At 57.4% G+C, this 17,731-nt stretch overlaps 1 protein-coding gene across 1 annotated transcript in view; it reads right to left on the bottom strand.

Annotated features, from left to right (window-relative positions):
* Positions 1-17,731, bottom strand: part of LOC117645294 (RNA-binding protein Musashi homolog Rbp6) — a 310,020-nt gene that overhangs the window by 161,476 nt on the left and 130,813 nt on the right. Inside the window, exon 6 of the mRNA XM_034385367.1 lies at positions 16,824-16,843. Within this exon, the coding sequence (XP_034241258.1) occupies positions 16,824-16,843 (20 nt within the window). The remainder of the gene's footprint in view (positions 1-16,823; positions 16,844-17,731) is intronic.

Raw genomic sequence — 17,731 nt, forward strand, 5'->3', positions numbered from 1 at the left:
ACACTGCCCCCAACGGACCTAGCACGGACGTACCAGGGACTCTAAGGCAAAACTCAAGCGGCGTCGCACTTCGGACCACTACGGACCTTTGGGCGGACTGGACGGACGCACTGCGGACATATCCTGGACTTCCATTTTTGACCGGCTTCGGACCCAAACGGGCTTACCAGGGACTCTCAGGCAAAACTCTCGCGGCGTCTCCCGCCGGACCACTGGCGGACCCTCTGGTGACCATTCACGGACTTCAAGGACGTATTGCGGACTTCGTTAAGTTTTCTATGAAGTTTGGCGGACGGCAGGTGACCCAATGCGGACGCTTGACAGACGCTGTTTTCTGTGCGTGGACCAAGCAGACGCAGAGTGGACCAACTTCGGACTCGAGTGGACTCCGAAAGGACGCTTGGGACCCTTATCGGACGACGTGAGACCGTGGACGCGCCGGGACGGCGAATGGACTGAAGGCTCCGGACGTCGCAGACTACAGCAGGACTGACTGTGGACCAGGAAGGACGCACTGGACTCAGTTCGGACTAGTTATGGACCCCCCAGGACCTCACGGACGGCAAGCAGACGCCATCTTTGCGTCCAGATCGGGTCCGAACGATCCACCAGGGTCGCCCCCTGTGTGAATAAGGATTCGAACCGGCCATTTCATTAACCGGGACTTGGACCGCTCAGAAGCAGTGCACACATTTCCTTGGACGTCGTCGAAGGACTTGCGTGAATTCGGTCCCGAAAATGTTCGGACCAGCCGCTCCGCTTCCCGGGACCCACTCCGTTCCACTACACCGCAAGCCCCCCGGAGCACCCTTTCCCCCACCGCCGGGTGCCGTGACGTCACTGCCAAGTCAGTGTATTGGAGCGTCATCTGGTGTCGCCGTCTCAAGTCAGCCGAGCCGGACCCAGAACTTGCAAAGACTATGGGAGCGGCAAGCCGCAAGTTTTCGGATGAAGACAGTCTGGTGCCGGGGCGCTGGGCTGCGCTGGGCTGCTGGGCTGGGCTTGGCTGGCCCGGAGCAGGGCCCTCCCCTCCGCATGGACTGGACCGAGTCGGAAACCGCCAGGCACCGCCAGGCTCTGCCAACGACAGCTATCTCCGAGTTGCCCGGCAGTAGTTTGCGGCAACACCAAGCACCTCGCGGAAATCGGAAAGACTACCACCATCTTTCCAGCCCCCGTCCTGCAGGCAAGGACGCTCCAGAGGATAATTTTGATATAAGTGGCGGCTTAGCGAGGTGCCTGTAATTTTCAATTAGGCTGCCTCAGGGCGGCTAACCTTGCGCGACGCGGGCAGGCAGGTTGACGCAGCCACTGTTTTTGCTGTTATTGTGGCCGTCCTGGAGCAACGCCCCGTACCCAGCGAGCGCACTCTCTCGGCTTTTCTCCCAATTACTGTTGCGTGCAACAGAGTGAGATGCATTGAGGTGCAACAGAGATGGAGGATGTGTCCCTCTCATCCACCCGCCGCCGCGAAGGCCCTCTCCTCGGGTTGCAATATTCGCCGAACCGCCACCTTGGCAATAGTGCCAACTCAGCAAAAAAAAAAAACAGCTCTAGGTGTATATTTATGGGCATAACGGTGGAAATTCTAAAATTCGATTTCTGTATGTTGTCACCCCGTGGCTAACGCTAGCAACCACCGCCGTTTACAAGATTTTAGACATTTGAAATTGTTTTTTTTTTTTTGTTCTCACGTTGGCAGCACGTGGGCGGGCAGGCCTGGGGCGTAAATCACGGCCGCAGAGACCGATCCCCGCGCATTACAATTTGGTCCCAAAAGTTATTTATTAGCGCCACACCTTTAATTCCGCACTGACCACCAGCCGCCCACGGGTTGCCCTAAAAACGCACAGGTGAAAAAAGAGAGAAAAGAAAGATCGGAAAGAGAACAACGAGATCTCGAAAATACGACGACCCGCGTTGTATCGGGAAGAGAATAAAACAACACCACGCTCGCGCATTCCGGCGGACCGGCTAGCCCGGAATAATTTCTTTTTCAGGCGAGCCTTGAGCCTTGGCGGGGAGAGAGAGAGAGAGAGAGAGAGAGAGAGAGAGAGAGAGAGAGAGAGAGAGAGAGAGAGAGAGAGAGAGACTCTGAATGAGGATTGGAGGAGCCGGGGAGGCCAAGCCCGGCCAAGCCGGTGCAGCCGCGCATACGGGGCTGGAGCAAGCAGCCCATAAACCTGTTCCAGGCCGCAATTTATTGAGAAATGCGCCTCCAGGGCGATTGGCGTCCGGCAGCCCTTCTTGCCCCCCCCCCCCCTTTCGCTTCCTTGTGTCTCGGCGCTTCCTCGCACCTGCCGGCGGGCCTCGCCACAGCAGCACCGATTTAATACGCTATGAGCGGCGAAGCCCTGCCCGTTTTACGGCGCGGCCCCCGAAAATGCACAAACTACACCGGGTTCGTAAACAAAGTCCCCCCGGATTTTGGCCCGTTTACCCCGGAAGGGCTGGGAGCGAAGGGACAGGCGCGGTATTTCACTGAACGCGCGAACCCAAATTGAATTTGAAAGTAGTAAAGTTGCGCCGAAACTGCGCGGGGCAGGTTCTCGCTCAAGTACCGTCGTTGCTGCTTGTGGTTCGCCGGTTAGGCGGTGACTTGTGTGGAAAAGCGAAAAATTTGCCTTGCCGTCACCGCGTTTTTAGAAATTTCTATGGTGGAGTAGTCGCGGTGGAAACAGAGCGCTCGCAGCGAGCCACTTGAAATTGGCGGGAACCCGCGGCAACGCAGCCAACGCCGCCGCCCGTCTGGAAGAAACAGAGGCTGCCATATTGCCCAGCAGGACCCTTGCCAGAACATCCGGTACCGACGCAGTTACTAATAGAAGAAGGGCTGCTGCGCCAGTGGCCCCGCCCCGCCCCGCCCCGCCCCGCCCCGCCCCGCCCCGCCCCCCCCCGCCCCGCCCCGCCCCGCCCGCCGGATTTGTGACCCAAATGATGCCATAACCAACTCAGCCGCCCCCGCCGCCTGCATGGTGTTGCTGAACGCGACACTGTTGTTAAAAAATATCTTGGGAATTCCCGGCAAAACTAGTCGGGATTTTTAAAAAAATGGTCGCTCCGACCTGCGTAAAATTCCGAAACCGCCAATGTCTATATTTTCTACGCGAGCTTGGCAAACGGAGCGTCCGAACATTCCTGACGGAGCCATGCATGGAAAGCAGTTTCCTGGATTTTCCAATTTATTCTTTACAATGGAGCACGGCTCTGGCATGATCAGTAGCAGCAGCACTAAGGTGAAAATTCTCGCGATGCGCCACTGCCGAAAGGCTGCCAGCCAGGTAGCTTATCGGCAGCGAGTCTCAGATATCGGCCAGTACAGGGGTCTCAGAGTGAGCATGGCTTGCGGGCCGCATAGAGAGAGAGAAAGGCAAAGAAGAGAGATAGGAGATGAAATGAGTGAGGCGGCGAAGGTGTGACACGCCGGACTCGACCCAGCCGCACGGCAGCGGCGACGGCGGCGACCCAGCGCTGCGCTGCCTCGGCCGCACGGGCTGACTGTCTGTCCTTGTTCCTCCCATATGGCCTTGTGAGTGCGAGAGAGATGCCGGCCAGCCACGGCGAGCCGGCCGGTTGACACGTTTGACAGCTGGGCGACGAGGCAGCGCGCCGCCGCCCAGCCAGCCTGGACCTGTGCGGCCCGAGTCTGGCCCGCCTATCTTTCCCATTGCGGCCCGCTGCGGGCCGTGTGGCACCCGAGCTCCGGGCCGGAGCGGCCCGCGGGCCGCCCGTCTGAGACCCCTGGGCCAGTAGGCAGGCGGAGGCTGGCAAACGCTTCTGGTCCATCGCGTTTGCCTACTTATGCGGAACACAGCGTGGAAGAAATCGTGTGTCGCCAAATGTTGGCGCGAGCCAAACTTGTCACGCACGGGGGGGGGGGGGGGGGGGTCGTTATTTGGCACTTTGCCGTGCGAGCCAATCGACCAGCCCCGCGCTGATAAGTGGGCAAAATCACGCCAAACTTGTCGACGATTCAAACGCCGCCGCTGCAGCGCGCTGTAATGACAACGCGCGCGGAAAACCAACTCTGTCTCCGTCGCACCCGCTGCAGGGTGGGCCAGACAGTGGGGGTGACGGGGACGGAGGAGGTTCCGGGGGCGCTCTCGCACGCTCCCCTTGGAACTAGCGGCTAATACGGCGTCATTTGTTTTTCCGGCCGCCCCCCTAGGATACCTGTGCATGCTGCGATGGGTGCGAGGGGAATACTCGTCTCGTCCTAAAAGTCTAAAACACACTCGAGCAAAAACATTTCACACATGTGAAAAAAAAATGAAAGTGCTTCTTGGGTGGAATTGTTTACCCCCAACAAACGGCCCAATAGGCAGCGGCGCGGAGCGGACCCGTTAAAGTTCCACAAATCGAGGAACGACCAAATAAAGGCGTCGGGAAAGCGCTCGGGGCGGAGATGGGGCCGTGTGGGATGACTGGCGGGCAGGTGGCACCACTCCCACTCGGGGGGAGAGACAGAGAGACCCGGGTGGAAGGATCTTTAGTTAAACTGTAGTTTCAACTACAGTACCAAAACTGCAGTTCCCGAACTAAAGTTAGTTTTAAAAAGAAACTGAAGACTAAATACAATTCCACTTTGCAGTTGAAATAGTAGTTTTCTGTCAATTCACAATGCGGTTTTAGTGTTGATTTGAAGTTCAGTTGGAGGTTCAGTTTAAGTTTCAGTTACAATTTACTTAATATCCATTTCTGGAAGTAAAGCGACTGCTGAAAATAAATATTCAAAAACTGTCTCTCTCATCTAGTATGTTTCCGTACTTAGTATGTATTTTAAACATATTCTCTTATCGACATACCAACGTTGATAGTAATGTCTCAAAACTAGTACGTTTCCATACTTCTTATGCAATCTTCTAGTTGTATCAAGTAAAAGTTACATACCACTAGGGGAACTCAGAATTACAGTGGCTGCTTCATTGCTTTAAAGCAGTTGAGGTTTACGTTGAATTTTTTGTCGTCTCCCTTTAAAAAAAGTATCAGGTTAAAACCAAACGTTTAAGGTTTATACCTAATACAGTTGGCTTCACTTTAAATGGTATAGTTGTTCTCTGTTTAAAAATTTATGCAAGTTTCCCCTTTTTTAAAGTTAGCCTCCCTAAAGAGACAAAGTAACCCAAAGTCTGCGACAAGTTTACGTATACTGACTTGTCGCAAAGGTCCAAAATATTTTGCGCTTACATTTTTTATACTGACAGTTAAAAATTAAAATTGGTCATAAAATGCAAGTTTGTCATGAAGAGGACTACAACTTTACATAGGATTACTCTAAAATTGCTTGTAGTTTAAAAGGTGTAGAAAAATTCTTAGTTTTTTTTTATTAAATCTAAATCAAAGTAATTCTGTTAAGTCCTTCATATATCCTTTTTAAAATAAACATAATATTACATGCTAGTAGTATTAAATAACACTTTCGTTGAGTGAAGTTGGAGCAAAACATATTGACTACCGCAAAAATGGACACTTAGTGCATCATCCGCTAGGTGGCGCTAGTGTCGCATCATTTACGTCTTCGAGTTAAAAGTGTTCTTGCAGCCGATCAGAGGAATATTTTTGGATCAAACTCTGTGCAGGGCAAATATTTGAGATGCTATGACTCTACCACAAAAGGTTTGACCTCGATAGGTGGAATATTAGGGAAATAGCTTTGAGTACAACTTTCCTCTCGCGTACGGCTACGGGTCGTAGTTTGGTTAGGCTCCGATCGCTGTGCCCCCAAGTGCATCAGTCCTCGATGCGAAGTATATTTTTTACGAGCGATCAACTCCGAGAGGAGGTGACCTCACTCACTAACACTTAAGGTTGAAAACACCTGAGGTGGCAACATGATAACAGGGCTGAGGCTCTATTTTGAATTTTCACTCTCTTTTCGGAAACTGAAGCCTCACTACTCTCTTTCTAGTTATTTCATATGGCTTTTAAGTTGTTCGAAACTAAGGTTGAACTGCAGTTTGACTGCAGTTTAACTAGCACGAAAATGAGGGAGAAACTATAGTTGTTCCAAATAACTGGTAGTTTTTGCATAGTTAAACTGCAGTTTTACTGCAGTTAACTACAGTTTAACTACAATTTTTTTTCTCTTAGAAGTTACTTTTAACTTCTTAACTTTTTGAATTTTTTTTCACTTAAAACAATACATTTTACAACAGAAAAACTCCTGTTTTGTCATATAGTTTTAACTGCAGATCCTTCCACCCGGGAGGGAGAGAGAGAGAGAGAGAGAGAGAGAGAGAGAGAGAGAGAGAGAGAGAGAGAGGCGGGGGTTGTAAAGCGACAACGCAATGGCGGCCCCGACGGCGGGGCGCCCGGCGACGTCGGCCAGGTCCAGGTCCCCGACGACGCCCTCCAGGACGAGGCCAGGACGTCCACGCCGGTGTCCGGCGATGAAATGCAAAATTAAAAGCCGTCCGACGCGAGGGCGCCTCGGGGACGGGGCGGGGCGGGGCGGGGCGGGGCAGGTGTCTCTCCGTAATCAGCCGGCACATCCCGTGCAGGACCTGGTGGCACTCGAGTCTTGGCGCCGCCCTGTTCAAGTCCTTTTCCACTGCCCTCCCACCCGCTCTATCGCAGTGCTATCCGCCACGTTCTATCCTATCCCGCTTCTATCCGCCGCTCATGACCTCTGCATGACCGCACACCGCAGCGCAATGATTCTAAAAAACAATTTCTGCGCTTCCCTACGCCGCGCGCGGCCCGGCCGAAGGAGGGCCTCGCCCAGGAAGGCGTCTCCTCGCGACTGTTAAAGAAAGGTGTTAAAAATGGAACAAGTGCCATTGCCGAAACGTTCATGACTACGAGAGTAAGCAATTCTGAAATTGCTCTTTCCTCCTGCCGGTCCGCCCTGCCTGGCCCGGGGCCTGGCCAGTCCCACCCCTCTATGCTGAGCGGCGGGGCGGGGCGGGGCGGCGAGGGTGGGGTTATTTATGTTGCAAAGAGGTTCAAGATGCGTGGCCGGGCACTGTGGAGCGCGAGGCTGCGCGCAGCGCGAAGCCCGGCGGGCCAAATCAATGCAATTTGGCTACGAGAGAACTTGTCTTCCGAACACGAGAAAAAAAAGGGCGGGGAAAAAAGGGCAGCCTTGGCGCGTCGCTGTTTTTCGAGTGTAGAGCCCTCGCTGCCGCGCTGCCGCCGCCGCGTCTAGAGCCAGCCAGACTCACTGCGTTGTCAAAGTTTCATCCGGCGTAAATGATTTAGGGATGCTTGTCGACCAGCGTGATTGTTTCCTGCCAAAATTTTCACACCGGTCTGGGCAGCAGCAGGAGAGGCATAACGGAAAGCAGAGGAGGCCAGCAGAATTTGCAGGGGGCGGGAAATAAGTTATTGCGATAATTCGGGAATCTTGAGACGCGAAGAGGGGGGGGGACACCTCGGGCCGCGCGGCAAACACAGGGCGGAAACGAAATGGGAACCATGGGGTTGCAATGGATGCCATTTTGCCACTCGGTTGCCATTTTACGACGTTTCGGGGGCTAGGGCCCCTTGGCCCCTGTCCTCGAGAACAACGACTGCACCGTCTTGCAGTACTTGTAGGTGGGGTCGGGACCTTTGCCACACCCTTTCGTAAGTCAACCACGTTTTTTTTCACGTGACAATTATTCCGCCACTCGTTTCCCCTCGATTGCCGTCGGTTGTCTACACTGGGGGTAGGACAAGGGGAATCCTGAGAACCAAGCACCGTCTGCAACTTGAAAAGAATACCCCTCGCACCCTGCGTCCAAAATAAATACTTTTCGGGTTTGCGCCTAAAACCCTGCCCTCCGCCGGGGGATGCGCGGGCCGTCACACAAGAAGCGGGAGGAACCCTGCAAAGGTCCAAACCCGGGAAGAACGAGGGTTGGGGTTGCGTAAAGCCCCGGGGCCGCGCCCGAGGAGGGGGGGGGGGAGGGGGAGGGGGGGGGACGCCAAGTCGGACAACGCTATCCATCAGCGCCAGGGCAGACGCCAAGGCAAGTTTGTTGGCGTCCGTCCCTCGCGAGGCACGCGCTTAGTCACTGTTTCCCAATCCGGCCCTCCTCGCCCCGCCTCGCCCCGCCCCGCCCAGACACCAAAGCTTGAGTACCACGGGGTGGGGCGTCGGGAGCCGGACTGGAGGTACGACGACTGGCTTAGCGCGTGACTTCGCAGAACGGATGGGTTGCGTTCAGCAAAACACTTTACCCGCCCCTTAAACCGCAACCCCCACCCCCTTTACTGGTGCAGCCAGCACGTCACTGTGAATTCGGCTGTATTGCTATCGATTTTCTTCGCCACGTGTCGAGTGTGTTCGTTTGCAACTGTAAATTTTTTTTGCATGTATAGTAAATGCATGCAGTAAATGGGAGGTTAAAACGGAGTTTTTCGAGATAATACGGCAACGTAGGAGGGAAACTTTTTTTTTCTTTCTTTTTTCTTTAGAGACACACGCAAGCTTTCGAGATCCACTCTTTTGTGCACATAAACGCGTACTCGCATCTGGCCGTCGCAGTTGCTACTGCTGCTGTGCACGGAGCGGTGGAGCGGCGGAGCCCAGGCCCGGAGCCCAGAGGCCCGGACGCCAGTCCAAGCTAAACATAATCACATTTGGCGTGGTAACTTCACTTCGCCGCGTGAAAGAGACATACACAGGCTCGCATTCTCCGCGAAAGCAGGCGGGCGGGCAGGCGGGCAGGCAGGCTGGCTGGCAGGCAGGCTGGCACACAGTAAAGCGCCTCCAGCAGCCACACCCTTCACTTTGATAAGGACCACGATTTCCTTTCACTCCTCGGGTGAAAGAAACGCGATAAAGAAGCGCGAACACACAGAGAGAGAGAGAGAGAGAGAGAGAGAGAGAGAGAGAGAGAGAGAGAGAGAAGAGAGAGAGAGAGAGAGAGAGGCGCGCACACCCGTCAAGACGATGCTGGACAAAATTTGCGATGAGAAAAATGTCGGTGTTTTCCTTTTGTGCGCTCCACGGGGCCGGAAGGACACTGCCAGCAGACCGGTTCCGAACAGTACAGTCTTATCAGGCCGTCTCTCTCGCACTCGCAGGGCGTTGACGCGAGGGTGCGAGAGAGACAGAGCGGCCAGACACCGTTGAAGCGGCAGCACGGCGAGAAAATTGAAACGAGAACAAGGCGGGCGACTCTCATTCGTACCTCCGTGCAATTTCGTTTGGCACGGGGAAGCCAAGGCGGGGCGAGGGGGGGACTGCTGGGGACCCGTGTCGGGCCGGGCCGGGGATTCAACTGCGACTTGGACCCGGTTTGCAGATTTCTCGACGGTCTATATCCCCTAATTCCGCAACACAACTCAGGGTACACATATTAGCGAGGTTGGGAGGGGCGGCCGGGGGCGGCTGCAACAGTGGACCTAAACCCGTAACCATGGCGACGCAAGACGGGCGTAACTAGGCCGCCCGCCGGGCCCAGTTGCCTTGACGCCGGCACGGCAGGAAGCCCGGCGAAATAGTTTGCTCGGTGCGGCACTATGTAGCAGCGTAGCCGCCTAGCAGCGACCCACCAACTCGGCGTTCATTTCCGGAGTCGAAGCTCCCGTAGGCCGAGTCGTGTTCGTCGCTCTGTCTCTCTCGCGCTGACGCGGCGTGCCGTGTGGCTGGGAGAGAGACAGACAGCGAGCCTCGGAATGAACCTGCTGGCGCGGAGGCTCCGCCACGCACAAGCCAAGCAGCGCTCCCTAGTGCTGCGGATGCCTTGGCGATGCCTTGGCGGCTAGTGCTGCCGAGGAGGGCGCCATGCGGTGGCCCAGTTCCTCGCAAATAAGTCCCCAGGTGACCTTCCGAGCCACCGCTGCGGCCCGGCGCGGCCCGGCGCCACGACCGCCCAGATGAAATGCAGCATTCGAAAAGTTTTGCGGGGACTGCACGCGCCACCGCCTTATTCGCAGAGCCAGTCCCCCCCTCCCCCACCTCAACTATCTGCTCATTGTTTTCATTGTGTCTGCTTCCTAACCCCATTGTTCCGACTTTCCAAAGTCATTTTCTTCGCAGCAGTCATTTCAACCGACCAGCCCCAGCCAGGCCCAGCCAGGCCCCCACTGTGGCCAACTCAAGACAGCCCGCCCCCTCTCCCCCCCCTCTCTCTCTCCCCCTCCCAGCCCCCTTCTCTCCCACTCTCTCTCCCAGTGTGACAGCCACGCACTATCCGAATTACTGCAGCAGAAAACTTCTTGAGTTGAGCCGACAGACACTGCTATATATCGCATCGTGCCTGGCTGCCGATAGACGACAATTCACTCCCAGAAATTATTGCATATTTCATGTGTCTCTCTCTTTGGCACCGCACAGGGGCGGCCCCGGACCCACCGACATGATTAAAGAGTTGCAAAAGTGGCAAAGATATTTCGTCACTCCATCCCAGTTCAGAAAGTTCAATCTTTCATTACAATATCTCTTTTCACAAGGGTAATTGAGTTTTCAGGATAACAAAGCCTGCGGAGTGGTGCGGAAAGTTCTGCCCCCCCCCCTCCCCCAAGGCCTCTTCCTCACCGCTAAAAAACGGGTCCCTAGAAAACGCCGCCGCAGAGGTGATTTCCTGGGCGAGGTTTTGAGCAGAGGTGTGTGTCAGCAGTCACCTCGTCACGCTGTCTCGAAAACGTCCTCAACGAGTTCCTTTTTCAACAGCCGAAGGTCGAACTACTTCCTTCATTTTTCAATTTTTTTTTTTAAATTCACAGTATTGAGTGTAAAAATATTCGGGCGAAACATTCCATTAGGATCGACGGGGCTAAGCCGAGGAAGTTTCCTTGTGGACAAAGACGGCGCGGTGCGACGGAAGCCAGCGCGGAGTGGGTCGTTTGATTGAGAAAGTTATCGCCGAGGTCCATCGGCCGCACGCCGAGAGTCTCTTTCTCGTCGCTCTGTCTCCCTCGCACTCATGGGGCGTCCCGTTGGGTGCGAGGGAGACAGAGCGACGACTCTCAGGCATTATAAGAGAGAGATTCTTCCATTGGGTGCGGTGGGCCGGGCGGGCCGGGTCTCTCTACCCGGCCGCCAGGTGCTCGGCATCTGTCGCCTCCGCCACCTCTGCCGACGCTCAGTCACCAGTCTCATTCGAAGGGCGCTGTGTTTCTGCTGCCATCCGCAGCCGGCGATGGACTGCCGCACTTTTAAAGGTCAGGGAAGCCGAGGCGAGGCGAGGCCGTTGACGGGGACCGCCGGTAAACAGGTTTAAGGTTTAAGGATGGACGTTCAACAAACGGCTCTGTCAAGCATGAGCCTCTCACTGTTACTTAGTGAGGTTGATGGGCAACACAGGGGGCCCTTAGTCCGCAGAGTGCGGCTCCGAAGAGCCACACTCCGCTGCGCGCGTACGAATGGGGCGACTGTCAACCTTGTGGTACAGTCAGGGTTTTAACCCACCCAATCTACTGCCCGAGCAACCGTCGTCGCAGCAGTCGAGGGGTGCGTGTAGTCACACACCGCTCGTCCGGCGCCTCAGGTGTTGCAGTTCCCCGTTAGGGGCGCTGCAGGAGGGGGTCCTCCCGAGGGGATCCCCTGATTAGTTGTTACAGATAGCCAGGCAAGCCTAGCCGCTGTTTGGCCTAGTCCTGCGGGACAGTCCGTAGGCGCGGAGGGAGACACCAGATTTCATAGGTCGAAGGCCGAAGCCGCATTCCCATCCATGAGGTGCCTCCCTCTAGGAGGGGTACCGGGTTTCACGGGGCGAAGGCCGTAGCCGCATTCCCATCCACGCGGTACCGCTCCTCTTTGGTACGTTTTTGCCACCATGAGATGACAGGCCCATATCGCCGGCAATAAGACACGTGTAGTCACATGACTAGCCGTACGACACAGGGCACGGCACCCTTGTCAGGGGTACCGCGGGTGTGACTTCCGAGCGGTCAGGCCCGGCACCCTTTTGATGGGTTGGGAGACACCAAACTTCACGGGTCGAAGGCCGTAGCCGCATTCCCATCCATGAGGCGTCCCCCTAGGAGGGGTACCGGGTTTCACGGGGCGAAGGCCGTAGCCGCATTCCCATCCACGCGGTGCCCCTCGCAGAGGTTCGTTTTAAGCTGCAAAGGTCCAGGCACCCTTTTTTGCAGGTCGGGGAAACACCAAACTTCACGGGTCGAAGGCCGTAGCCGCATTCCCATCCATGAGGTGTCGCCCTTGAGTCGGAAAGTTTAGCTGCAAGAGAGTATTAAGCACACAGCACAAATAATTTGATATACCACAAGACCAGCTGCCGACCCCTACCGCCAACAGGCCTAGGCTATAAGAGTTAGCGTGGGCAATCCACCACGACGCTGCCGAATCTAGCGCGCAGAAAGTAAAAGTGCAGGGCTCGCTGATCTGCAAGGAAAAGACATGCGACATGCAAATGGACCAGCGCCCCTACTGGGGCCTAGGCCACCCCCGTGACCACTGGCTGGAAGGGGAGGAGGGCGGAGGGGGCGAGGAGGCAATAGACAGGAAGGAGCTCCAGCGCGAATGAGAGAGAAAGAAGGGACGAAGAAGGAGCGAGCGGAGCCCCACCCCACACACGCCTTGCCCACCACACACGGCGAGGGGAGGGGGAGGGGGGGGTGCGAGGACCAGGCCTGCTCGCCGGACTAGGCCTAGAGCTGTAAATGAGCGTGAAAAACACAAACAACGTGCGACGCCGTCGCCCGAAGGCGGGGCGGGAGGAAGGGGGGGGGGGGCACAGCCCGGGTTGCGCGCGGCCAGAAGAAAAAAAGGGAGAAAAACAAAACCAGAGCAGGCACTTATCCATAGGCGGCGTAGGTGTCCTTCCTCGGCTGCTGCTGACTCCAGGCTGGGGTGCGGGTGCGGGGTGGTCCTGGTGTAGCTACGCCACATGCCGAGTTGTGGAGGGGAGTGACAGGGGGCTGGCGTGCCCACGCCGGGCGCTGGCTTGCTGCGACGCTCAGGAAAAACCAAAGCGCAATGGGCGCTTTCCTGAACGATTCTTTGAACACGGGTGAACGGCACAGTTGATGAGCGGCGACACCCGGCCACTGAACCGTCGAGCACTTGGTAGGACCGATTGCGCAATGAACAAAACCACTGATCTTCACAACGTGGGGCACTGACACACTACACTGACGCCGGCTGGACACTGGTCACTGTTGCTTGAGGTACCGCTGCCCCTCCGCAGGCCTGCCGGGGCGCGTGAGCGCTGGGGTACGCCGGGCCGGGCCGGCTGGAGGCTGGGGCTGGGACGCTGCGACGCACTCACGCTGCCACATGTGCGGGCGGAGGGACGCTGGAGGCCGGGTAGACAAAGGGCCGAACACTAATTTGCACAAAACTCGAACACTGATGCACCGATCGTCGCGGAACTTCGACCCTCGACGCACTGGGTGAACCCGGACCGACCGATACCACACTCGACCCGGAAAACCGACTTTGTACCACCAAAAACCAAGGACGAACACGGAGCCGACGCTAAGCGTGGCCGCCCGCCACCGGGGCCTCCCCCCTCCCTCGCCGGTAAACAGGCGGCTGTCTTTTTTTTTTCGAGCTCTGTCGCTCTGTCTCTGTCGCACTCAGGCGACGGTCCGTGTGGGTGCGAGAGAGACGGACTCGGAATTGGATTACGCCCGGCCCGGCCCGGCCAGCCACGAAGGCCAATTAATCTGCAGCAGACTCGACGATCGCGCCGAGGCGAAGGAAGGCGCGTCTTTTTGCCGCCAGAGGCTTGCGCAGTTTCCACCTTCCCAGTGGCGTGGTAGGTGTGCTACACGCTTCGCGCCATTTTTGCTTGCACAGGACTTGAATCCGCCCCGCCTCGCCCCACCCCTCCCCGCCCCGAGCAAGACAAAGGCGCGTCTTTCGACGGAGAAAGGCTGAAAAGGGAGGGGGGGGAGGAGGGCTTAAGGGCACCGCGTGTGATCGGTGAAGGACGGTGCAGTGTTCAACGATTGTCCCCCTCACGTCCCGACACCGTCCGCTCAGCCAGCCAGCCGCCCTCCCCGGCCCTTTTTTGCCACCGTTTTCTCAGCCAATACACCCCCGGCCACCCCACCCCTCCCCCACCCCCTCCCCCACCCCTTCCTGGCCCTTTTTCAACCGGTCTTTTTCCACCCCCCGTGCGGCCACGGCCACCCCTTCCTGTGCACAATGGCCGGCGGGCTGGTTCTCAGAGTCGTCGCTCCGTCTCTCTCGCGCCCCCCGCGGGACGCCCGGCGAGTGCGAGAGAGACGGAAGGAGAGCGAGTCTGGCGGCCGCCTGATTTGTCCGACTTAATCGTCCCGTGCCTCATCTTGCGCGATATTGCGATCGACTCAGCCGCAACCACGACCAGGCCCCCACCCCGGCCTTCGTCACTCCGTCGCCCCCGCACTGCCCCGCACTGCCCCGCACCCCCACGGGCCTACGGAGCACAGTGGGCCAGAAGACCGGTGGAGGCGGCCGAAATTCTAGATGCGTTTCGAGCTCCAGAGTCGCTAAATGGGACTCGAACCGAACGTGTGACCCCACCAATGGATTCCTCGTTCGGAGAGCAATCCATTGGTGGGGTCACACGTTTAGTTTGGGTCCCATTGAGCGACTCTGGAGCTCAAAACGAGTCTAGGATTTTGGCCGCCTCCACCGGTCTTCCGGCCCACTGTGCGGAGCGCCCCGCGAGTGCCAGAGAGCAGCCTGGAGGTCAAGGGGGCGAGGCAGGCAGGCAGGCAGGCAGGCGCGGTGGGGGCAAAGCCTAGTGTGCAAACACGCGCTGGGCCGTTCGGCAAGCAGCAGGCCGTCCCCGAACGCTCCGTCTCTCTCGCACTCGCGCACCGCGTCGAGGAGGTGCGAGAGAGACGGAGCGATGAGGCTCGGAATCAGCCAGGCGCTTCTATTCAGTCTCTGGCCGACGGGGAGGCAGAACCCCGCTGACACACTTTCACCACGCCTTGCATATTTGTTCACTCGTCAATGGCGAAGCTCATCGAAGCAACATCGCGAGAAACGATCGATTCCATAACGTTCGAATCACAAAGTGATACTAAGTGGTACTTGGAAAAGTGGGTATTCAAATTACAAGACACCGCGCTATGCGTTCAGACATTTTTTTTTTCGAGGTAAAGGTACGGGCCGGTGACAAAGATGCTGCCGTGACAAAACGCGGGGGGAAAAAAACAGCAAAAGAATGAAACGAAGTCGTTTCCCCGCATCGTGATGCGAGAATGCGCTGCGCTGGCGTGGGAAGGTGAGAGGGAGAGAGAGAGAGGGAGAGAGAGAGAGACCGCGCAGCGCGCAGCACAGCGTGGCACACACTCACAAAATTGGAAATTTGGCGGATTACGGCGGCGGTGCCACGCGGTGCCCTGGCGCTGCCACGCGGAGCCCTAGCGGTGCCGCGCCCCGAATGCTTCCTCCACGCCCTCATTTTCTCAGGAGCAGCGGCGAAGCGCGAAGCAGCGCGTTAACAGGAATTGCGAAAGAAGGAGAGAGAGAGGGCGACGTCGTGGCGGTGACGCCGCCGCGTCGATGATGTTCGCGCGTCCACGAGGAGCCCGGCAGTCGTTTTCGTCGCTCTGTCCCTCTCGCACTCGCGTGGCGGCCCTTGTAGGTGCGAGAGAGACGGAGCGACTCTCGGAATCAGTCTGCGGCCCGGCGTGCCCGCATGGCTGGCCGCATGGCTCGCCGCATGGCGTGCAGGCAGACATGCGAGGACGCCGAGGACGCCGAGGACGGCCTGAAGGATGCATGGCCGGACGACGGACACGATGACGGCAAAGCCCCGAGGACGCCGACGAAGGGGGAGGCGGGCCGAGACCGGCCGAGACACACGGGACAGGGAAACGAATCCAGGATGGAGGGGTGGGGCGAAGAGGCGGAGGGGAGGCACTAGCGGCAGGGACATTCCACTCTCTTGTAATTGGCAACTTGTTCTCGCGATATTTGCCTAGCAGACGTGTCTGCAGGGACGTACGGTGCGGCCCGCCGGGCCCCGGCGAGGTCCCCGTCGTCCCCTCGTCGGCGACGGGGCCTTGCCGGCGTCCCCGGCGGTGTTTACGACGTTAAGCAGCACGCCGACGCGTCGCGACGTGAGGGAGAGGCATTAGGCGTCGGGGATTAAGAGATTCCTCACTTTTATTAACGCGCATGCCTTCGCCTGCTTGTGTATCTTCGGATGCCTCTGGACACTGTTCGGGCTGTGCGTCGTACCGCCACGCCCCGCCCCGCCACGCCACGCCCCGCCGCTCGCGGGCAAGGTGCGATGTATATGGTAATACCCCACCGAGTGGCTGAAAGCCTGCAGCAGTACCGGCGCGGAGCGCACCTCCACATCCATCCCGCGCGGTTCGGAAACGCTTTCCACCTAGCCTCGCACCCTAAGGGGCGATTGCCGACCTAGCCTCGCGACGGGCGACCTCCACGGCCTTGGCCACGGCCTCCAGGACGACCAACGTGACCATCCGCGGCCCACACGTCGAGGCGGAGTGGAGCTAGCCCTGCCAGCTTCATGAATAAATCCATGGCAAATTAGTGCCTTAAAACAGGAGGCGGTTTGGTGTCAGCCCTTTGACGCGCGGCAGCGGCCAGGGCCGAGCCAGGGCCGAGCCAGGGCCGAGGGGGAGACTGGTGAATCTCCAAAGAGCCACACGAACCATATATACGACCTCTGAGGATCGTCAAACCTATTGACATGTCGCCAGACCTGCTACTACCTGACCTACCCCAAAAAACAACAACCAACTCTTTTTTTGTTTTTGTTTGCTCCGAGGTCCGGCCGCGGAGGGCTTACAGTGTCTGAGGCGCGACGCCGCGCGCCGCGCTCCTCTCCGGACATTAATAATTCCCAGCCTGCATTCCATCCCTCTGTGTTTCGCGCCCAAACTGAACGCGCGCAGCCCGACGCGCACAGCGAGGCGCGCACAGCGAGGCGAGCCAGACGCGGCAGCCAGACACGTTCCCCGCTCGTCTCGTCTTCGTCTCGTCCTCGTCCTGCCGGCCCGGAAAGGGGAAGCCAGTCTTCCAGATTTATCTCGGCATTTAAGCGGTGCCAGTTTATTCAATTCTCACGACGCCTCCGTTTTTCTCGTAGTTTTTTTTTTTTTTTTTTTTTGTAGCGGGGATGGGGGGGGGGATGAGGCAGCTGCTGTGGCAGATTCAAGAAGAAGAAGAAGAAAGAAGAGAAGAAGAAGAAGAAGAAGAAGAAGAAGAAGAAGAAGAAGAAGAAGAAGAAGAAAGAAAGTGCCTGACGAAGGGCTGCCATCATGCCGGCGGTGCCTGTGTGTGCTGGGGGCAAACACATCGTTCTTACAACGCAGAGCTGAGATCCGCCGACTCTGTGTGTGTGGTGTGAGTGTGTGTGTGTGTGTGCGAGTGCGTTTAGTCACCTGTGTACGTGGCAAACAAAGGGTCACTACACTGTACCGGGGGATTTTGTATCGAGCTGTCGCCGTCGTATTTGGAGGCTGTAGTTCCAAAAAACTTGTACTGGCAACGCAAGTGACAACGCACTCACCAGAAAGGACATTTCCAGTGTGGCTGCAGCCGGATTTTCAACGAAAGCGTGCCGAAAACGAGCCGACGAATGCCGGAGACGAGGAGAAATCGGTGCGATCGGGGCGCGGCGGGGCCGTGGGGGCCAGCCCTGCCCTGCCGCCCAGCGCGCACGCACCGCCATGAAATATTCCCGCGGCGTACGCGCTACGCACGCCGGGCCGTGCATCTGCCTGGCTCCTCGCAAGCATTGTGCGTGTCTTTACACCATAAATAATACAGGGCGACTTTGCAGTGTGTGGGAAGGCGGTGTGGGAACGCAACCATCGAGCGGCCGGTGCGCGGACACGCGGACACGCGGACTTGCAG

The sequence above is a fragment of the Thrips palmi genome, unplaced genomic scaffold (genome assembly GCF_012932325.1).
Source record: "Thrips palmi isolate BJ-2018 unplaced genomic scaffold, TpBJ-2018v1 HiC_scaffold_18, whole genome shotgun sequence".
NCBI classification, from domain to species: domain Eukaryota; kingdom Metazoa; phylum Arthropoda; class Insecta; order Thysanoptera; family Thripidae; genus Thrips; species Thrips palmi.